The sequence below is a fragment of the Pteropus medius genome, unplaced genomic scaffold, assembly GCF_902729225.1.
Source record: "Pteropus medius unplaced genomic scaffold, Ma_sr-lr_union100, whole genome shotgun sequence".
Taxonomy (NCBI): Eukaryota; Metazoa; Chordata; class Mammalia; order Chiroptera; family Pteropodidae; genus Pteropus; species Pteropus medius.
In genome coordinates this window covers 5312219-5335002 of record NW_024348242.1, presented here as the reverse complement: position 1 = coordinate 5335002, position 22784 = coordinate 5312219, and the positions used below count along the sequence as shown (strand labels likewise).

General features: G+C 50.6%; 1 protein-coding gene across 1 annotated transcript in view; it reads right to left on the bottom strand.

The window, feature by feature from the left end:
* Window positions 1-1760: 1760 nt before the first annotated feature.
* CAMKK2 (calcium/calmodulin dependent protein kinase kinase 2) overlaps window positions 1761-22784 on the bottom strand; it is a 45009-nt gene continuing 23985 nt past the window's right edge. Inside the window, 10 exon segments of the mRNA XM_039879397.1 lie at window positions 1761-4926; window positions 7712-7754; window positions 8287-8387; window positions 12614-12742; window positions 13864-13951; window positions 14049-14122; window positions 16212-16265; window positions 16921-17120; window positions 18203-18291; window positions 18394-18415. Of these exon segments, the coding sequence (XP_039735331.1) occupies window positions 4756-4926; window positions 7712-7754; window positions 8287-8387; window positions 12614-12742; window positions 13864-13951; window positions 14049-14122; window positions 16212-16265; window positions 16921-17120; window positions 18203-18291; window positions 18394-18415 (971 nt within the window). The 3' untranslated portion in view covers window positions 1761-4755.

Here is a 22784-nt window from a genome sequence, read left to right as displayed (position 1 = left end):
TTCTCTTTTACTTTGACCTGCAAATCCGTTCGCTGTCCCAGCTCGCTGTGCTCAGATAAGGTTCCTGAAACAGTCTGTTGCTGGAGCGTAGACATTTATTATTTTTTTTCCTACTTTAGATTTCTCTTAAAGGCCTACGAATTTTGTTCTTAACATTAGGTTGTGCTCCCATAGCGTTTACAAGATTTTTTTTCTTGTGACCACCTGCCTTACCTGTGCTTACAATTTATATAAAATGGTGATACTGCACTCTAGGGAACACAACGCTGGGTAACATGAAAATGGCTTATCCTCTCCCCTCCCCATGTGCTTTCCAGAAGTTTCCAACCAAAATCAGCACCACCTACTCCTACCTTGCCACCGGTTCAAAATGTTAATGAAGCTATTTCTAGCTCAGCCTTCACACCGACTTAATTTTGCATCAGGTGTTCAGGATCTCCCTAAAGAAAGCAGCTTGCCCTCCCCCTTGTCATGACTTCATTTCCAAGTCCTGAAGGAACGGTTTATTTTAAAAGTGCCCTTCTTCTGTTGGATAAATGACCAGTCTGGGCTCTTCTTGCGTTGGGAGAAAGAAAAAGTTTACTGAACCCCTTTTGAAAAAGCTCTGGTTTTTGCTGCCTTTTTTGAAAAATGCCTGCTTGAACACATGGGTCAAATGGAGCTGGAATTTTTAGAAATGGCTTATCTTGCAGGCTAAGGAGCGATGGTTACTGGAGTGGGGGAGACTCTTTTTAGCTTTCCTTTTCTGAGACAGATGCTAAAGCTAGTTGGGGTGAGAGGTGGGGGTGGCATTGCTGATTTTACTCACCAGAATCATCTTGCATTCAGCTACACCCCCGTTTGTCGGCTCTCTGGTGCTGCCTCGTAAGTAGGGGGGTCCTTCAACCTGGCATCCGGGGATGGGCTTCCGCGAGTCTCTGAAACCAATGAAACACTGCGAAGTGATGCACCTGTGTGCATTCTTTCAGCTTCCATCAGTGGCGTCTCTAACAGGAACACCTGCTCTTGAGTCTCAGCGGCCGGTACTTCGCTGCTGTATTTCTGCAGCTACGGCACAGGGCTCTTTGAGACTTCATCTGCTGTCCTTGATAACAGAAAACTGAAGTGTGAAGCCAGTAGAGCAATGCCATGGGCTAGATTCGCATTTGGAATGCAAGGGCATCCTCGGCCTCTAATCCGGAAAAAGGATCCAGTTCTAAAACAGTCTCCAGACGCCATGAAAACCGGCACCTGTCGAGATGCTGTAAACTCAAATGACTTACCTTTTCTGAGCCTGTTTTCAGCTGACGGTCCATGAAACGGAGTTAATACCTTGCTCGTGGGGTGAAGTGTCCTGTGGCACGGCTCCTCACAGGACCTGCTCAATGTGGGATTACAACCACTCCCGCAGCTGCTCACAGGTTTGGTCTCCATCAGGAGAACCGAGCGATTACTATCCAGCTAGAGCAGTGCTTCTCAGCCTTCACCGTGCAGATAAGCCACCTGGTAAGTCTTGTGTAAGTGAGGCCTGGGGCTCTGCATTTCTAACCCGCTCCCAGGTGATGCTGATGCTGCTGGTTTTAGGTACCACGCTTTGAGTAGTGAGACACTAACACGTGCTTAAATTAGGGATGAATAATGTCATGCTGGCTACATTAGCCCTGACTTGGGCATCTGATCTCGCCGTCAGCCTAAGGAAGGAAAACAGACGTAAGGACAGATGTCCTAGAAAGCGCTGACTTAAACAACCACCAACAGAAAAATCCCAAAGAGGCCCAGACTTTGCACCATTTTGCTGTCTGTTTATTTCAAGTTTACAGAGAAGCTTAAACATCTGTGGAAAAACACCAAAGGCTTATTTTTTCTCTTAAGTTCATGTATTTTTAAGTGATAAATACACAGTATTTAACTTTGTACACCTGATAAAAGGAAAATGCATAGTAGAAAGGATCAGGAATAAAACAAGCATCGGGCAGTAAATAGATCACAGAATAGAAAAGTCAGCAGTCCCACGAAACTCAGCCCAGAAAGCTGGAGAGAAGATGGGAACCGACGACCTTGAAACCTTCCCTAGCACCTTAGAAGCAAGTGGAGGTCATGGTTCTTCCTCCCTGGCAACAGGAAGCTCCCCTTTGGAAGATGCATGAGAGCGACAGTGGAGCCTAGGTGTCTAAACACACAGGTATTTGCCTCCTTGTTCCAAAAAAGGCTTTGAGGATGGGAGCCCTACCTTACGGGAAAGGCCAGACCAGTAGGGAGACAGCCTCTCCGGCCCCCAGTGCCAACAAGGGGCAAGATAAGGCTTTACGGGAGCCATTTGTGAGCCTGCAGAATAGATGGGGGAAGTGGAACAGGCAAAGACAGGGAGAGAGCTTGTGCTTCCTTCAAGGCCACAGATGCGGGCCACAGGTTGCTTATACCAAATTGGTCCCACAGATGAGCCGGCAATAGAAAAAAACTGATGCATATTGTTTTCGCTCCTCTGAAAAAGCTGCTCCTAACAGCTTCTCCCCTTTCCCAGTAGAGCTGGCTTTTGTGCTCCAAGACAGTGGTAGTTAATGCTTTGTGCTACAGCCCTCTCTGCTTATATATTTTGGGGGTGGCAGTTCCTTTCCATAACTTTCTTTGGTGTTTCTTTGTAAAAAAAAAAAAAAAAGTTATGAACTTGGGCCTCCCCCAACCCACCCGCCTAAACAGCTGCCTGACAGCTGGCATTCCACATATGAAACCTAACATGGAGAGTTTTGTGGGGGGAATTAATGGCATTGCCTGATGCAGTCGTGTAAACACGAGAGTTCTGCAGAAGCCCTTCCTGGGCAAGCCACATGGCCAGGCCGGAGTCCACACACTCCATCTGGGACAAGGACTAAGGAATGGCTGACTTTAACCACTGCAAGGTGCTTATTGCAAACTTACCAGACCCCATCTGTTGCTCCCGGAAGGGGTGCAGCTCATAACTTTAAACAAGCACAGAGGGGCAAGAGGAAGTACTAGGTTACAAAAAGCAAGCAAGCAGGCAGGAGGACCCTCCAGCAGGCGGGTGTCCTTTGCTCTCGGAAACTAGCAGCCCCTAATTGTGTACTGATTATAAGATAGCAAGAAAAGTCTGGCTACGACAACAGTCAGGAGCTTATGGAGATCTGTGGAAGCCAAGAACGCCTGGGCTCTGTGAACATGCTGGACGGGGAGACACGTGGCCTGGTGTCACTGTGTCTGCAAAGAATCCTCATATCAACACTGATGAAACAGAAACTACAGGAAAGTATGCTCTTCTGAGCTTGGTTACTGTTTCCGCCAAGTCAGGGACCACAAAATACTGAGAATCTTCCAGGGCAAAGTCCTTCCTGCTGTCCTACAACTTGAACTTCAGACTCACCCACGTGTGTGGCTCTGGAAGAAGTTGAACTGCAACCAAACTTCCCAATATGAAGTGGAAGTCAAAAAGGTAAACTTTTTCTTTCTGGACTTTTGGCTACAAAAGGGAACATCCTGTGCCAAGCCCTTGTGCACTTGAACCCCGAGGAGTGCTCTGGGTTTCAATAGCCTTCTCTCAAAGGGTGCCCCGAAGTTCTCGTGTAGATCCCAACAGGGCTTTGCTGGTAAGAACGATCATTTGTGTCTCAGTCGAATGAAAGTATTTCCTAAATGGCCCTCCAGAAAACGGGGAAGTATTTCACTAACTACAACACTCAGCTAGTATTTTTAAGAAAACAAAACCTTGGCAGTCCATAGAATACACAGGTTACAAACAAGCTAAGCTGCTAATATACAAGCATGGGTTTCATTGGCTCCAACTCTGATCCGTATGCCTGAAGCCACGGAATATATTCCGGAAGCTCTGAGTGATTTCTGAACTCCTCTGGAGTTCAGCCTAGTTGGAGAATTGAAAATTTTTGTTTGTTTACTCTTAAGCCATGTAATGTACATGGAAGTGTAGGATTTCACCCTGGAGTTTTTTGAAATTTAACAGATTTACTAGAGCGCTCAGCTAATAACTTCAGAAACCCTTAAGCAGCTGTCATAAAGGACCTGTTCAGTCCTTTAGGCAAAACTCACACCACAACCGCTGATGCCCTTCGAGGGCTGGAAAATCGCCTTTATGAAGCAGTTAAGCATCAAGCCCTTTTCGTTTTCCTGACTACAATTCTAACCATAGAAAAATGTTAAAAGTCCTTCTTACAAATAAGTTGCACCAATGCTCCCTGCAGCTACTGAGGGCTGGCCCTGCCCTGACTCCTTGAGTCCTCAGCTCTGGAAGGTGGCATGGTTTGAGGTTTGGGGTTTGTGCGAGAAGTCACGCCCACTCTCCCCCTTCCTTTCAAATGCAGCGGTGACTAACTCTGTGGTCTCAGACCACTTCCCCGATAGTCTTCTGCCAGTTTTACATGATTTTCAAACCCCCACACACATTCACTTGGTATAGCTGACATGGTTCTGAGTTCACGACGAAGTTTTTTTTTTTTTTGGCATAAAAACGTTTTAAAAAGCAATTGTCTCGAAATGCACGTGGCTCTGGGTCTGCGATTCCTCACACCCGCCCGTTCAGCCAGCCAGCGGCCAAGGTCGACGTCATGGAGTCAAGTCTTTTTTTTTTTGTCCCCTTTAAAACAACAAAGGAAAAAGAAACAAACAAACAAACAAAAACAACAACCAGAGATGACGGCCAAGGCTCTGCACACGTGCTCGGTTTCCGTAGGACATGCTGCTATGGAAACGCCGCGTGCGCGGGCCGGGAGGTGAGACGCCAGCATGCGAGGTCGCGGGGCGGTCCGGCAGCTACTCCATCGCCTGCTCCGGCCACAGAGGGCGCATGCGCGTGCGCGGGCCGCGGGCCGGGGCCGGGGCCCCCCAACTCTCCACGCGGGGGCCGCCTTTCACAAGAGCACTTCCTCCTCCCCCACGGGGGCCGGGTCGGGGCCCGGGAAGCTGTCTTCGCTGCCTTGCTTCCTGCTCGCCGAACAGAAAAGCCGCGTTAGGACGGGGCGGGGCTGGCACCGCCCGAGCCGCCGCGTCCGCGCACTGCCCGGAGCCTTATGTACTTAGCCGCTTCTTTTAGATTCTCTCCCCCCATCCCCTGCCTTTTTTTTTGGTCTTGCTTATGTAAAATTTTCAAAAAGACACTTGGTATCCGCTCCGTAAATGGAAAACCAGCGTCATCTGCCAAAAATAGCAAGGGACTGTAAAAATAGATGCGAACCTATCTGCCTAACACCTAAAATCACGGCGCATACTACTGTGTGGGACCCACGTTGAGGCCCGTCCCCTGAGGGTTTTTTTGGGTACCTTGAATTCTGCCCCCCACCCCAGGCTATAAGCTCTTGCTGGGCAGGAACCATGACATTTGTTTTCCATCACCAGGTGAACTTCTTGGGGGGCAGCAAGCCCAACCGCCTGGGCTTGGCCTGGCCCACAGCCAGCCTTCAGGAAACAATTGTCAACAGAACTATCCCTGCACGCAGGCCTACGGGACACCTCGGTCTGAGGGAAGGGCCCCTCCTCTCCCTGATGTGAGTGACCAGAGCAGACTCGACCAAGCCAGTGAGGGGAAAGGTGTCCTCGTGTCCCAGAGTGGCCATATCCCAAAGCACTCCAGCTAGAGCTGCCTGGGGTGACGAACATGGGAGGAGCGATGCGGAGATGTGAGGGCAAATCCCTAAGAAGGGGCCCAAGCCATGAGCCACACCATCAGGCAAAGCCGTGCTCCTAAGGGAAGCCCCTGGGCTTGTCACACAGGACTAATGTCCACTGTATGCCCCTGGTCAGAAGAGAAACTGCTCCTGCACAATGGAAAGCATGATGTCTGTACATTTCTAGGAAGAAAACCCTCTTTGTTGAAAAAAAAAAAAGAGTTGGCTTTATGTTTATGCCAAAGAAGAGGGGGTCACGTCTCCCGGGGAGGCAACTGTCACCTGCCCAAATAGGTCCTCGGTTTCTGTCCTAGCAGCTGCCTGCTCCTACGGGCGGGTCTCACTGTAACAGACGGTGGGACTTGGGACAAGGTCTCCAATGACTAAGCCCCATGAGCTCCAGAGTGCTGGACCATTCGGACAACCAAAGCATCCCAACTGCAGGCTGAGGACAAGGGCAGGTAACCTCCAGGTGTTCCTGGGGCTGCAGGTGAGGGAATAAAGGGGCAGTAAAGCCATCTGGGCCAATCTCAGTCTGTTAGTGTCTTGCAATTTTGATTCATTGAAAAAAAAAAAAAAGACAAACTTGCACACAGACGGGAGGCAAACCCTAAAACTGAAGTTGAGAAGAGAAAGACTGAGTCAAGACCAGCCCGTTTTGCTTCCACTTCCTGTCACCCTGTGAGGCTTGAACTGCAGGCAGAGCCACCCTGTCATCTGGCTGCAGAGACATCCGGGAACATCCAGCAGGGACTGAGGCAGCTGTCATAAGGCTGTCGTCGACCAGCTCTGATTGCTAATTGCCACTTTCCCCGCTGCAGAGAAGCATAAATAATCCCCAAACGAGCATTCTTCCCATGTTACCATTTACGCCTCTGACTCCTATAGTATGAGTGGCCAGTAAATTTCATCTCATAAGCCAACTCCTAACCAAGAGAAAAAGCTGCCACTTGAACAAGAATGTTCACGTCAGCATTACTCATTCGTAATAGCCAAAAAGTGGAAAGTGTTCATCACCAAATAAATAAAATGTCACCTCTCCATACAATGGAATATTATTTAGCCATAAAAAGGGATGGAGCACTGACATGCTACACTATAGATGAACCTTAAAAACGTGATGCTGTGTCAAAGAAGCCAGACACAAAAGGCCACATACTGTATGATTCTATATAGGAAATATCCAGAATAACCAAATCTACAGAAACTAAAAGTAGATTAGTGGTTGCTGGGGAATAGGGGAGGTGGGTGGTGAGAGCTAAGGGTGCTGGGTTTCTTCTTGGGCTAATGAAAATGTTCTCAAATTAACTGTGGAGATGGTGAACAACTGTGACTATAGTAAAAAAAAAACAACAACAAAGAATTACGCAGTCTAAACAGGTGAATTATATGCTATATGAATTATATCTCAGTAAAGCTGCTTTTAAACCAGAGAAATGGCTGTCTGGAGCGCCCAGCTGAGGTCTTTGGGGTAAGTTGGGCTCAGCTGGTACTAGGATTGCTCCCTGCCACGGGCACTGGAGGGGTGAGTGGCAGAAGGGGTGCCAAGTACTGTCATCTTAGTCTTACAGGGACAAAAACGCTCATCTACCCTGAAAGGGACTGGTAACACTTTCTGGAAGAGGGGTGACTGACTGGATGGAAAGGTCCAGATCCTCCTTTGCACCAGGCTGGAAGGGGACTTATTTTCTAGGTCTACACTAGTGAGAAGAAAGGGCAGATGCTGAAGAGCCGTGGGGGGGCAGCATGCCTGGCCTATGCTCTGACCACGCTGACCCAGAGCAGGGGCAGCCACGGGGCCCTGTGACAAGAGCTTCAATGCCATGGACATGCCCTGAGCATATGTGGGTGCCCGGCTGGGTTGGAAGACCTGGGTGGATTCACAGGCATCGCGGGCGGAGCGCCATGCACCCGCAGCCCCAGCTCACATGCACGGCCCGCCGTCGGGTCTGAGCCCTGGATGCCCATTTTCATCCTGGGTCCAGAGGCCCAAGGTGAGCCTGGGCACAGCAGGGGGGACCGTCCGCCTGGGTGAGGATGCCCCGTGCTCTGCAGCTGCCCCCGCCCCCAGGCCCCGGCAGAGGCTACAGGCAGGCAGGCGTTACCTTGGGCTCAGACAGGGGTTCCCACTCCCTGGTTGGTTTTTTGCTAGAATCACCAGAGGGAAGGGAAAAGGGAAGTGAGAAGGGACACTTGAGATCCACGGGATACCTGACCCCCACCCCAGAGACACTCAGGCCCCAAACGCCAGCTTCACAGTGCTGTTGCCAGGGCACTTATGAGCAGGACACTGCTCCGCCGCGACATGTAGAGACCCATGAGTGAGAATGGCTTGCTCACCCAACAAGGGGCCGAAAACCCGCCATCAAGCACACCTGCTTCTGGGCCACAAAAGTGCCTTCTGATTGTCAAGAGCCTCCCCAGTTAAAGTGCAAGTCCCCTGAGAAAGGTAAAGCTTCAGGGTGGATGAGCCATCCGCAAAAGGAGGCAGATGGACCCCGGGGTGGGGTGAGACCCCAGCCAGCAGCTGCTCCGACTTCCCGCGCACAGGGCGCGTCTGGTCCGAGCCTTTCCAGACAGTACCGCTCCAGGGACGGGCCCAGGCAGAGTGGGCCGAGCGAGGCTGGCCTGCGTGCAGCCCCCAGCTCCCCGCCCCGGAGGGAGACAGGCGGACACTCACAGGAGCAGGTTTCCGGGCGCTGAAAACGAGCGCTCCTCCCTCCGGCTGCCTTCGAACGGGTTCCCGAAGGAACGCTTCCGTATCATGGTCTTCACCAGGATCTGAAGGAGAGAGAAGGGGAGGTTCAGCCGCCAGGCGGGGTTCCAGGCAACACCCTCCCTCATGTCGCTCCTCCTTGCTTTCTCCCCCGGCCCCTTGCCAGATCCCAGGGCTTGTGGCCGACGGCAGGCCTTTAGGAGACACTGGACAGCATCCCTCCAACCAGGATATGACAGCCAAAGCCATCACCAAGTCTGACTGGTACTCTCCCCAGAAACCTTCCATGGCTCCCTGGCTGCTGACAAGATAAGGTCCAAACCCCTTGGCTTCACATTCAAGGCTGATCGTCATCTAGTCTTCCACAAGGGACTCCGTGCTCCAGGAGAGCTGGCCCGCACTGTTCCTCCAGGACATCTGGTACCGTCTGTCTCACCTGAGCCATTGTTGGATGTGAACACCTGGCTCATTGAGCTGGCGGCTCATCTTCAAGGCCAGGCCTTTATGCTTGGTGAAAGCCATCTATGACCACTCCAACAAGAAATCGACTAGTGCTGCCCAGGTATAATTAAGGGAGGGCGCTGCGCTTTTTTTTTTTAATTGAAATATAATTCCCACAGCATAAAATTCACCATTTTAAAGTGTACAATTCCATGTTTTTTAGTATGTTCATATCACCACTAATTTCAGAACATTTCTACCACCCCAGAATGAAACCCTGTCCCCATTAGCAGTCACTCCCCATCCCGCCTCCCCCAGCCCCTGGCCACCACTGAACTGCTTTGTCTGTGAATGTCTATTCTGGGCATTTCATATGAATGGAATCATACGGTATATGACTTTTTGTGTCTGCGTTCTTTCACTCACTTAATGTTTCTGAGGTTCATCCACGTTATATCGGTTTTTCATTGTTTTTTGTAGCTGAATAATATTCCTTTGTATGGATATGCATTTTCTTTATCCATTCGTCCATGGGCAGACAACTGGATTGTTTCCGCTTTCTGGCTATTGTGAATAATGCTGCTATGCACATTTCTGCCCAAGTTTTTGTGTGGACGCATGCTTTCTGCACAAAATGTATTTATTTCTCCCGGGTGTATGCCCAGGAGTGGAATCCTGAGATCATACTGCGATTCTATGTTTAACATTTTGAGGGACTGCCAGACTATTTTCTACGGGGGCTGCACCACTGCACACGTCCACTAGCAACAGACAAGGCTGCTGTTTTCTCAGGGGGCTGCATTTTAGTCACGTGGGAAGCCCCTGTCCACGTGTAAGGAGCTGAGGTAACATCCCAGGACGCTGAGGATGGCCAGTCCACGGGCTGGCGTGGTGTGAGGTCAAGGGAGCTCAGAGGTCCCGAAGGTTCTTCTAAGGCTGAGAGGCGCTGGGGACTGGCCTGGCCGTGGCCAGGAATGGGAACTCTTTGGTGGGCCCCCCTCGCCCACTCTGACACAGACTGGGTCTGCAGCTTGGTTGAGAAGTTCTGCCCGAGGAGAGGGTCCTTGGGGAAAAGGTAACATCCGTCATCACACCCCTCAGCCACAGCTTAGCTTCCGCGCTCCGCCGCCTCACCCGGCAAATCTGCCCCCATCTTTTCTGAAACCTGATTCTCTCACCTCCTGACTTAGAATCTTTCGCGTATGAGTTTGGAACTTATCCTGTTGCCAGCCAGGGAGCCATAGAAGGTTCTGGAGCAAGGGAGTGAACCACTCAGCTTTGATGATGCTTCTGGCTGCTGCATCCCATAAAGGAATGCTCAAGGAAATGGCCTGAACACCCCAGAAGGCTCTGCCCCCCACCCCTGTTCAGGCAGAGCATGGTGGCTCTTCAAGCTTTTTCATATATTGAGATTCTGGTTTTTTTAAGGGTTTACTGCTAAGAAGATAAATAAGTGTTTAAAAACAAAAAGACAAAACACTGCTTTACCAAAAGGTAGAAACACCCAAATGTTCGACCAAAGAACAGATCAACAAAATGTAGTCTAGCCATACGGTGGAATATTATTCAGCTATAAAAAGGAATGACGTGCTACAATGTAGATGAACCTCAAAAACATTATAATAAATGAAAGAAGCCAGATATGAAAGGCCACACGTCATGATTCTTTTTACATAAAATGTCCAGAATAGGCAAATCTGTAGAGACAGAAAACAGACCGGTGGTTGCCGGGGGCTAGCATAGGGAGTGACTGCTAATGGGCACAGGGTTTCGTTTTGGGGTGATGGTTCAGAATTATGGGAGTCATAACAACATGCATAATATTGTACAGGTAACAAATGCCACTGTATCGCCCGCTTTAAAATGGTTAATTTTACGTTACGTTCATTCTATCTCAATAAAAAAGAAAGAAAAGAAAATCGCTGGCTTAGAGAATGAAGGCCAGGCCCCCTTGGCGAGGCACTCACGTCCCTCCCCTGCCAAGACCCGTGCTCTGTGGTTCCTGGAACACACCAGCCTGTCCTCTTGGCCTTTGCAGGTGTCACTCCTCCTGGCAAGACCTGCCCCTTCCCTGTGCCCTCGTCCACCAGCTAACCTTTTCCCAGCCCTCGGAACCCAATGGAAGGCGCTGGCCCTGTCACCATGTGATGACACAGGAGGGTGATTCCTTCCAGATCCATCTTCCTTATGAGGCCAGGAGGCTCATGAGGGCTGGCACTGTACCTTGTTCATCTCTGTAACCCCATGCCTGGCACACACTGGGTGCCGGGAGGGGGCCTGGACCTCCCTGTTCCAGCCACCCCACTTTCAGATGGCTGCCACAGCACCCACTTCCTCCCTGGCCACCACAGTCCGTTCTCCACGTGGGATCTTTCTAAGCCAACCTTGACCGTGCTGCTCCCGATTCACAGCTTGCAGGTGCTTCCTACACCTCTCAGTACACATCCACCGCTTCTGGAGACCTTCTCCAACCCATCACCTGGGGCACGGCCCCTCTCAGCGGTACGCCACGGCAGACCCTCGGTTACATTGTACATTTATTTGTCGGCTGTTTGCCCCACATCTGCATCTCCAGGATGGCAGGTGCCATGCTGGTTTTACTCATCACGATACACCCGCTCCCAGCAAGGCCTGAGAAACCCTCAGTGTTCAAGTGCCCCCATGAATAATCAACGACTATTTCAAAGCTCTAGGGTCAGATGCCTTCTCCCAAGAACATCCTGAGCCTGGAACAGGATGACCCATGGTGGGTGCACGCCAGCTGCTCCCCGCACTAGGGATGCAGGACGTGGGTGCAGTGGGTGGATGAGAAAGAGTAGGTGTGGGTGAGCTTTTAACAGTGAAGGTCATGCAGAGGCCCCAGGTAGGGGAGGAGGAGGAGGTGAATGGATGCCCCGCCGAGGGGCTCAGGGTTTGGAAGAAGGAGAAAGTGTGTGGGAAGCAGGCGGGAGAAGGGCGAAGCCAGGAGAGAAGCAGCCAGCATTTGGGCTCCTAAAGGGGCAGTCGCTGAGGCCGGACACTGCGTCCTTGCAGACCCACCAGTCTCCTCCCAAAGCCCAGGGCCCTGCCTGTGTGCTGGGGCCGGGGCTCTGGAGGTGGCCACAGTGGGTGGCCAGCTGGATTCTGCCCCTAGGACGGCTGCCTGGACCCAGGTCCCTGAGCATCCTGGGCTCCCTCCCGGAGCGACACCCTCCTGGGCAGAGGCTTGGCGAGTGGGTGACTCCCAGAGTCTCTGGGATTAAGCCTGAAGACTCCACATTTTGGCCTCTTCTACCTGGGTCAGGACCCAAGCGTTAGGCTATAAAAGGCGCCTGGTGGCGCATGAGCCAACTCCCACCCTCCGGAGCCGAGAACTCTCGGAGGCGTGTGCTGTGGGAGCCCCTACTCCTAGCTCTGCAGCTGCCCACACGGCAGACGTGCGATGAGCTAAGCTATCCATCCGCTCTGGAAACTGGAGATCCAGCCAGGGGGGACACCTGTCTCAGAGACCTCGGCTACACTCCATCCCCAGCACCCACCCTGGCCCTCCTCCGCCCGCTCCCCGCGACATGCTCCGAAAAGACCCCCGGAAGGGGCGGGAGGGTCCTCGGAGAGGGGCTAGCCCTCTGCTGTAACATGGACCTGGCTGCAGATAGAACTAAAGCTAGAAGACGAAGGGGCCAGCTGGCCTTATGTGTGCCGAAGGCCCAGAGGCTGGCGGCTGCGGGTCAGAGGCAGACTCTGCCATCCACTGACTCTCAGGCCCGACATCTGCTTCTCAGATGCCCGCCTGTGTCCTGGGCCATCCACGCTGGGCCGGCCTCAGGCTCTCTCTGTCCCTGCTCTTGGTCAGTGGTTCGTCCCGCCTTACCACGGTCGCCAGGCTGGGAATGTGTTTGACCGAATTCTCGACCTCCTCTTCGGTCACCTCGACCAGCGTGCAGTTCTCGTCCTCCGATGGCAACGGCTCCGCCCCGTGCCTCGTGACCCAGGGGTGCAGCTTCAACGAATGACAGGAGGGGTGAGGGGCAGGTGCAGCTGGCTCCCAGAGGCAGGAGAACGGAGCCAGGGAAGGGATGCAGGGACAGGAGAGGCGGTGGCCTGAGGTCAGTCATGCAAGAGAGCTGTCAAGCCAGGCGGAGGGTGGGGGTGAGCAGGATGGGAGGAAACGTGGAAAAGGTGAGAGACAGAGAATGGGAAGGAGCCACAGGGCTGGGATGTGCATGGACCGGATTCTCTGGCCCCAGGTCTTGGCAGAAGCGACTGGAAGTTGGCATCTGTCTTGCACGATTGCCAGGGGAGCACCTATCACTCCTCGACCACACTCCCCAATGCCTGAGAGGCTCAGCTCAGAGCAGGCAGCAACCTCTCCATTTCACAGAAGGGCAAACAGAGGCTCAGGGAGGTACAGTGACCACATACCACCTTTGTGAAGGACACGACCAGGAGAGGACCCAGGCAGGGGTCTGCCCCACCCCACCAACCACCCCTGGGGTCCAAGCCCTTATTTGTAACTTTTTGGGCTTCCCCCTCTTCCAATACTAGTTAGCTAGGTGCGTAGGAGTTCTCAAAACAAATCTCTAGGTTTCTTAAAGGGCCAGACGTGTGTGCGGCATTGACTGGGGTGTTGGCAGTGAATGAAGGTCTCTCCTAACCCTGCTTTCTGCAACAGGGTGAAATTCAGCAGGCCAGGGTAGGGGTTGGGTCTCACTGCTCCCTAACTTCCTCCCATCCTCACTGCAATTTCTCAAAGGGATGGGCGGCGTCAAGACAAGGGCCCGGGCCAGGGCATGGGACACAGAGCCCCATCTCGTCTGGTCCGGGGAGGGTAGATGCCATCAGCCCAAGCCAATTGGAGTGAGCACTAGCTGCCCAGCTGGCAGAAGATCCCTTGCACAATCACATGAACATAAGCCCCAAATCCTCCTCCCACCCCCCACCCCCACCAGCTCCCAGCAGCCTAGAGGCCCCAGGGCATGGGAGAGCAGCTGTGCCAAAGAGAAGGTGGCACTGTGGGGCGGGGGGTCTGGCCAAGGCAGGATTGAGCCGAACAATTCCAAGCAGAGGACGCAGGCCAAGCCCCCGGCACACGTCCCACAGGCAGTAGTGGCCCCTGGGTACCTTGATCTCCGGCACCACGATCCTCGACTCGGGGTTCTTGTCCAACATGCGGGTGATCAGGTCCTTCAAGTCCTCGGCTATGTCGGGCCTGGGGGTGGGAGACACGTCAGGGGTGGGAGACACGCACAAAGGACCATCAAGGGCTCAGGCAAAGAGGTGCCTCAGGAGAGCTGGGCAATACTCACTGGTCTGGAAATTCCAGGGCCTGACTCTTGATCTTACTGTGTAAACACATGATCCGTTCGTCCATGAACGGACACTGTGAAGAGAGATCAGAGTGGCCGTCAGTGGCTGGCACACTTGTCCTGTAAAGGCCACCCTGCGCTGGTGTCGTTCTACATGGGTTACAACAGAGAAATAAATGGCCCAGTGGCCTGGTCTAGGGAGGGAGCAGTTTCCATCCTAAGTTCTAGAAAGGACCAGGAATGTCCTTCTAAGCGGGGCAAGAGCCCTTCCCACCACACTGCAGCTTTCCTCTGTAGCTGTGACTTAATTTACCTATTTATACAAAAGCAAACGCTCGTCTACACCCACCTGTCAGGTGAATGGTAATACCAAGAACGATACAAAAGATGTCACGGCAACAGCTGAGATCTGTGAGCGGTTGGCCTGGGCCAGGCCCTGTACTAAGGTTTCTCAGGACCAACATTTCATTGGCTGTACCTCTCTGCCTGGAATGTTCTTTCCACCACTACCTGCCCGGCTTGTGTTCTCGCACCATTCCGATGTCTGAGGGAAGCTCACTTTCCCAGGGAGGCCTTCCTGAGCTCCTGTCTGAAACAGACACGCCCCACCCACCCCCGTTGGCACGTGACTTCGCATTATAGCACCTGTTGTATTACATATGCGTTTGTTCATTGTTTTAACTCCTGCAATGGAATGTCAGCTCCAAGAGGGCCAGGATTTTTGTCTGCCTTGTTCACTGCTGACTCCTCAGTGCTTCCTGACACAAAGTAGGAGCTCAATAAATACCTGCTGAGTGCTTGAATTATTTCTATCGATCCTCTGAGAAGCCGTAGGAAATAATAAGTATTATTCTCATTGCATAGAAGAAAAAAACCGGAAGCTCAGGCAGGTGACGTGTTCTGGGATGCGCAAACCTAGGATCTAAGCCTAGACTGGGCTGATTCTGCAGCCTGTACATGCATCACTTTCTGGTGACAAATCAATGTCAGGAAGAATCTGGGTGACAAATCCAGGAGGAGCACAGGTATTGTACAGGAAAAAGATATCTTTACGTGGGTACTTAGAAAGATAGAAAAAGCCTCAGAAAGTGACCTGGTCTGGGCCTACCCAAGGAAAATTATTTCACTAAGCAGTAACTTGAATAGGATTTGGGATTACATAAGTATAGCCATTTGACAGAACTCATTAAATAGTACAGTTAAGATCTGTACATTTCATTCTATGTCAATTTTACTACAAAAGGAAAAAAAGAGAGAGAACCACAAACAAATAGTGAGCTCTAGCTAATGGTCATACCCTGAAGCATTTGGAAGGAAGTATAGAGATGTTAGTAAGTTACTCTGTGTAAAAAAAGACAGATTGAGGATAGATAGACATTATCACAAGTAAGTACAGTAAAATGTTTCTGGAAGAATCCAGGTGGCAGCTGTGTGGGTGTTTACTACACAATTCTTTCAACTTTGCTATCTGATTGAAAATTTTCCTGATCAAATGTTGGGAGGAGGAGATTTCTCCTTTATACCCTCACAGTATCAATTTTTGAAGCTTTCCTCAAAAGAAGCACAAGCTCATGAAAAGGAAAAATCCACATTTATTGCTCACATAATCATTCTGAACTTTACTAGAGTTAAAAACAGAAGGCCCCTAATTATCAATAATATAAAAACAACAACAAAAGAATGGCAAAAAACCAAACAAACAAACAAAAAAAAACAGCACACCCTAAATCAATAAACCCAAATGGATTTTAACTTCCATCGCAATTCTATCCCTCCAACAGCTTCTAGGAACACTGTCGAGAAGGACATCAAAGCAGTACCAGGCTCAGCAGGAAGGAGTGCAGTTATTGATTAGTTATTCTGTCTTGGGTTTAGGAGTGAGGAGAGGTGGCACATTTGTTTTCCTTGCTCTAAATCTATCAACTATTTACAACCTCTAGAGCTGCTGCCAATCCTTCTATTTTAACAGATCATTTTTTCACAGATATGACTGTCTTACATAGATCTGTACATTTGAGAAGGCATCCTTTTTCATATTCAAATCTAACTGTGGAAATAAAAATATATTTTCATGGATAAGTACTGCCTCCCTGCAAAGGTAACTATCAATCCCAGGGGGCCACCCAGCCACACTCAGGAGGCAGGACACCCCCACCCTGTTACCTGGCCAAACACAAAGCAGTACAGCGTAACACCCATGGCCCAAACGTCCAAGGCCTATAAGAAAAACAAGAGCTTCATGTCAGGGGACAAAGGGCAGTGAAGGATGTCTACTGCTTTTGCATGTCCAGCATTCACGCCTCCAGCTTTCCTTTGGGGAACCACCTCTCCTTGACTCTCAGTCCATGAAACTGAGATGGGGCTGACCCTGCTTCCAGCCTCTGGGTGGGCACATGACCCAGAACTGACTAGTAAGAGTACTACCGCCCCCAGCCATCCTAATTGGTTCAAGGATGGGCACATGACCCAGGACTGACCAATAAGAGTACCACTTCCCCCAGCCATTGTAATTGGTCCAAGGATGGGCACATGACCCATGCTGGGCTAATCAGAGCTAATCCCAGGATTTTTGCTGGAGCTCTTCGGGAAAATGAATGATCTTTCTACTGAGGTTGGTAAACTGATAGAATGTAGCCCCAAGCTACTAGGACCAACCCACTAGGGAAGAACACTAATTCAGGAAGAAAGACCTAAGAGATGGAGAGACGTAATCCTATTAGAATCTCTGTATCTAGCCATGCCTAAAGCCAAATGTACTCACTCATCTACAAGAATTCATTCTTTAAGCCAGCTTGAGTTGGAGTTTTGCCACTTATAACTGAGAGGACCCTAACACAGAAGTACTCAGCATCTCAGGCAGGTCCAAACCTACCTTCCCAGAGAAGATTTTCCGGGTTTCTGAGAGTGACTCGGGCGCCATGAAGGCAGGCGTGCCCACGGTGTTGGAGAGGAGCGCATCGCTGCCCTTGAACTCGTTGCTCACGCCGAAGTCGGCGATCTTGATGTGCCCGTCTTCTCCAACCAGCAGGTTGGAAGGTTTGATGTCCCGGTGGATGATCTTCTGGTAGTGTACTGGGGGTGGAGTAAACACCGGATAGGAGAGAGGGGGCAGGAAAAGCATGTGAGAAGCTCCACGTGGCCCAGGCAGCCAGAGACACAGGCATGGACCCCCTGCTCTCCCACGGCCCCAGGCCCTTCCCATCCTCCCCCTCCCAGACCTGCTGGACACCCAGGGCTCTGAAAGATAAGGGGAAAAAAGTATCTTTAAGGATGTCCCCCATCCTCGAAAATGAGTGAAACACCAACTGCCAATAGCAATTAGGAACTGTCTGCTATGGTCTGGCGCTGGTGACAGAGCATGGGGAGTTTTTGTGGAGCGTGGCTCCCAGCTAGAAGCCTCAAGACTGTGACAGTCAAACATATTTTCATTTGCTAATGTCGACGACGCTCGACCTGCTCACCAAACCGACAATGACTGGAGCAGACTGATTTGGAGTGAGAACCACAGGGCAGGACTGGGGACTTGGCTAACTGTTCCTGCCTGGATGGCAGCCCACGAGAGAGGACAAGCCTATGGCCTGCAAGACCCAACTGCATTTTTGTGGCGGTGACGAGGAGGAGGAGGAGGATGCAGGAAATGACGATATGGGCAACAGAAGCAGCAGCTCCCTGTATTGAGTGCTTCCCATTTACCCCATTTAAATCTCACAACAATCCTATGTGACAGGTGAGGATGAGAGCGGAAATGTTTGATCACCGGGAGCAGAAAAGACACCTGTCAATCAGAACCACTGATGCGCGCTGGCTCATTTCAGCCCTTTTACCATTTTACAGACGAGGAAACTAAAGTTCCAGGAGGTTAAAAGGAATCCCAGGGTTGTTGGGAGTAAGGGATGATGCGAGCAGAGCCCCTGACGGTGATAAATGGTCATTATCACCACTGCTCTTCATTTTCCTGTGCGACAGGAAGAAGAGATTCTGCTGCCACAGGAGGGGTTCTCTGCAGCTGCCTGTAACCCTGCGTCTCAGACAGTTCTGTTTCCCATCCACCTCCTTGTGCTCCAGGAGGGAAATAGGAAACTTCCCACTTTCTCCCCACCACCTGGGAATGCTAACGGCCCCTGGGAGGGACGCCGCCCACAGGCCCCGCTTACAGTACTCGATGCCTTTGATCAGATCCTGGAAGTAGAATCGAGCCTGGTCTTCAGAGAGCGGTTTGAGGGTGGGCACTTCCATCACAGGCCTGAAAGGTCGACACATGCGTGAGAAGCAAACCAGACACCTCGGCCTCTGCCCTCTCTCACAGGCTTCGGGCATCGCACCCACTGGAGGTGGGGACACTCACCCTTGGTTGACCAGTTCAAACACTGCAGAGAAGAGAAGGGGGGAATTATTACATTGGGAAATGGGAACTCCGCCTTCCTCCCCATCGTCCCCACCTCCCAACCACCTCCGGAAACGCCAAGAAGCATAGAAACTAACACTGGGACTGGAGAGGAGAGTCCACCAAACCAAAGCCACTCAAAGCCCTGCTCCTGTAAGTTCCCGTCAAGAGGCCAGGGGTCAGATTTCTGATGTTCCTGGGACCCAAAGAAACAAAGCGAGGAGACTGGAAACGGGTGGGGTCAGCTCACGGGCTCCTCTCCACCCATAACTCAGAGTTTCCATACAACTGATGCTATACCGTCAGGTCTAAGGGGACACAATCCAAATATCGATTTACTTAGGCACAAAGAAGTAGTAGCCCTAAGGGTCTTCAGAACCCTAGGAATGTTTCGACTCAAGAAACAGCATGAACGGCTTTCAACAACTCCTACCTAGTTCTCCAAGCTGTCAGGCAGTGTCGGCCTACAGACCCAGAACGGCTGGACAGTACAATTCCAACTCCCCGACGCCCTGTGGTCGGCTGGCCCTCGCGCCCTTTCCCCTGACCCTCAGCCCACACCAAGGCTCGGAGCTAGCGGCGGGACTAGGGACTTCCTCCCCACCTCGAAGGCCAGCTCCGCCTGTTCCTCCTCCACGGAGCTCACTGGACTCATGTTCACACACGACGTGCAAACGCCTCGCACGTGTCAGCTCCCTCCCAGCCCTGTGGATACGGGAACCAGCGCCCTCACCAAGTACTAGATACACCGTGTTGAGGGAATGCAGTTTTTTTGGTGGTTAGGTTTTGGGGTTTTTTTTGTAAGTGTGGTTTCTTTTGTTTGTTTGTTTTTTGGTTTTTTTTACATTTTAAAAATCGAGGTGAAATTTTCATAATATAAAATTTCACTACTATAAAGCATATAATTCAGTGGCTTTTAATATTCACGATGTTGTACAACCATCACCTCTGTCTAGTTCCAGAACATTTTCATCGCCCCAGGTGAAATCCTGTGGCCATTAGTAGTCACTCCCTATCCACCCCCTGCACCCCCAACCCCAGCCTGCCCCTCAGCCCCTGGCAACTGCTATTCTGCTTTCTGTTTCTATGGATTTGCCTATTCCGGACATTTCATATACATGAAATCATATGATTATGTGACCGTTTGTGAATGGCTTTTTCACTTAATGTGTAATGTTTTCCAGGTTCATCCCTGTTGTAGTGTTTATTAGTACCTCCTTCCTTTTTATGGCTGAATAAGCTTCCATTGCATGAACAGACCACATTGTGTTTATCCATCATCAGTTGATGGACATTTGGGTTGTTTCCACCTTTTGGCTATGGTGAATGATGCTGCTGTGAACATTTATGCACAAGTATTTGTATGAATGTCTGTTTTCAATTCTTGAGTACAGACCTAGGAATGGAATTGCTGGGTCATATGGCATAGTTATTTTAATTTTGTTCTGCTTGTACAAATGTAAAGCTGTATTGTGAGAAGTGAAAAAATGGTATGGTGGATTTCGAAATCCAGGAGAGAATGACTTTGGAGTTGTTTGTTGCTCCGGAATCATCGACCCAAACTAGAGTGAGTGTATAGAAGAAAGCAAAGGATTCCTCGAAGGTCCCGAGGGCTGAGGTAGCCAAGGGGGAATGAGCCAGCTCCTCAGACAAAAGGAAGGCTTAACAGCTCTAACCAGAAAAGGAACTTGGCACCCCCGGGCCCACCCCATGTCCTCAGGTTCATCAACTAGCACCCGGCAAACCCGGAGGGAGGGTGGATCCACCGCGGCTTCAGGCTGTGGCAAAATCAAGGGCCACAGTACTGAAAGGCTCCCACAGACAGGCTCGCTGGTCCCTCCGCTCTGGCCTAACCGGCCTGGGTTTTGTAAGTGTCAGCTTTCAAGAGGTGCTACAGGAATTTCTGCGCCTTCCTCCCACCCACCAGAGCTTCAGGAATTTCTGCACCTTCCTCCCACCCACCAGAGCCCCCGAGTCCCCTCAAGTCGCTGGCATGGGGGAAGCTGGCCTGCGGAAACAGGTCTGTTTGCAGTCACTAACGGCTTAATCACGCTTGGGGCTGAGCGGCCGGTGGGACGTTTTTTAACCTCTAGAAATGCTGATCACGTTCTCGGCCCTCTGAGGGTCACATCTGCAGCTGCAGGCCCCTTACCCATACCTGCCGCGGGCCTTGCATGTACCCAGGAAAGATTTCCAGAACTTCTGGAATCAAATACCAAAGGGCAGCATGGCTCCTTGTCACAGCGGCACCTCGAGGAGTGAAAAACTCTCTCCAGGTTCAAACTCAGGTGACCTCCCAAGGATCTGAGCGGTGTTCTTTTGATACATATCACTGGACTCCATTGCTCGGCCCCCGCAATGGCTCCCTTCTCGCTCAGAGTGAAAGGCAAGGTCTCACGAGGCGGTAAAATGTCCTTGTTACCTGGTCCCCACTGTCCTGCACAAATGTCACCTCCGTGAGGCATCCTGAGGAGCCGCTCTATTTCCCGGTCCCCCATCCCGGACTCCTGGCTCCCTGATCCTGCTCAGGTTTCTTTTCTCCACGGTGTTGTCACCTTCGAAGCCTACACAAAATGCTCAGTGACTGAGCGTCTGTCTGTCCTCACTAGAGCGATAAAATACCCCAAGGGCAGGGCCTTTTGAGTTTTGTTCACTAAGGAACCTGGAACAGGACCTGACAACTGTAATGTTTGTTGAATGAACAAACCACCTCCTCAGAAACAGCCCAAAGCCATGTCAGGTCTGGGGCCCTGAGTGAGTGAATTAGCCTGAAGATGCCATTCTGGGCCAAAAACTACCTTTTACACTTTATGATTTCTGCTATATTTCCCCAAACTTCACTTATTTGCCTACCACGTTCATAATCTGGCTATATCTATGTACCATGTAAACTATTATTTGATATTTCTCTTTAAATAGACTCAGTTTTAAAATTGTTAGCCTTATCTTAGGTAACGATATCCACGAAATTGTGCTTTTACTGTGCTGGTTATAGTTTTTCTTATACAACAGTAAGTTAAATCTAAAAATTCTTTTTAAATGTTTGTCTGTGTGCCACCTAAAATTGTCTCATGTATTTAAAGTGGTGATAGTACCACATTTGGGAAATATTGCGATTCTGTAATGTTCACATCTTTATAATATTTCCTCCATAATTGTTTCACGTTAACATATCTGATGTTATTTACTGTACAACTTCTAAATTGTCTGTAACGGAAGTTGTTTAAAAGTTCTAAAATTTGAATATGGACTGCCCTTAGAATACGAGATGCTCTTAAGGAACTAGCATCGACTTCTTCAGAGGTGATGACATCTGCTACTTCACTTTTGGACAGTTCAGCAAAAAAATACAGAGAAATGCATGGATGGGTGGCTAGACGGATCAAGCAAACATGACGAAAAGATACTGTTGAATCTGGGTAGTAGGTATACAAGTATCCATTACAGTATTCTTTCAACTTTTCTGTAGGCTTAACATTTTTCATAATAAAAACCCGGAGGAGAAATAAAAAGTAAAACATCCAAAGCAACAACAGCATCCTCAAAACGGAACCATAGCAGCCGCAATAGGGGAAGATGAACTCTGAGCTCTATTTTCAAATCATATTCATTACTTTATGATCGATCACTCCTTGTGCAGAAAGGATCATCCCCATGCTCATCCGGGAGAGCCCTGATTCCAGGCTGGCCTTGGCTGTGCCGACCCCTATCATCTCTTTGATGCCCTTCCTGGCCGTCATCTGGGCCTGCTCAAAATGCACGGACTCGTCTGAATGCCCACCCAGGCCAGACAGTACCAAGACACGTGACCTGCCGATCACCTATTCCTGGGCCCAACAGCCTGCTGCCCAGTTTTGAATTAGCCTGCCCTCAGCAGCCTTTATGCTGAGAAGTGACTGAGGGCTGCCCCACGTCCTCACCATTTTTAAAAAATGAGATCTCTGAGGACACACCTGAGTTTTTCCATTTCTGTGAGCAGTGCCCAGACCCTTCGATGGTCCCCGCAGGCTCCAGATGCCCCACCTTAGCCTCCTGGGCCCTCCATCCTCAACCCTACCCCTCTCTCTGGTTTACTCTGCCCCTGCCACATTTCTCTCAAACACACTAAGCTCCCACCGGCCTCAGGGCCTTTGTACCTGCTGTTCCCTCTGCCTGGAACACTCTTCCCCAGATGTAACAGGACTACGTCCTTGACATGCAAGTGCTGAACGGGCACCTCCTATCTGAAGCATCCCCTCCATCTTACTCTCCCACGTCACCCTACTTAACCTTCAGAGCACCTATCTGAAGTTATGTTTTATTTAGTTGATGACGACCTGTCTTCCCTGACTAGAAGGTCAGCGTCACAAGGG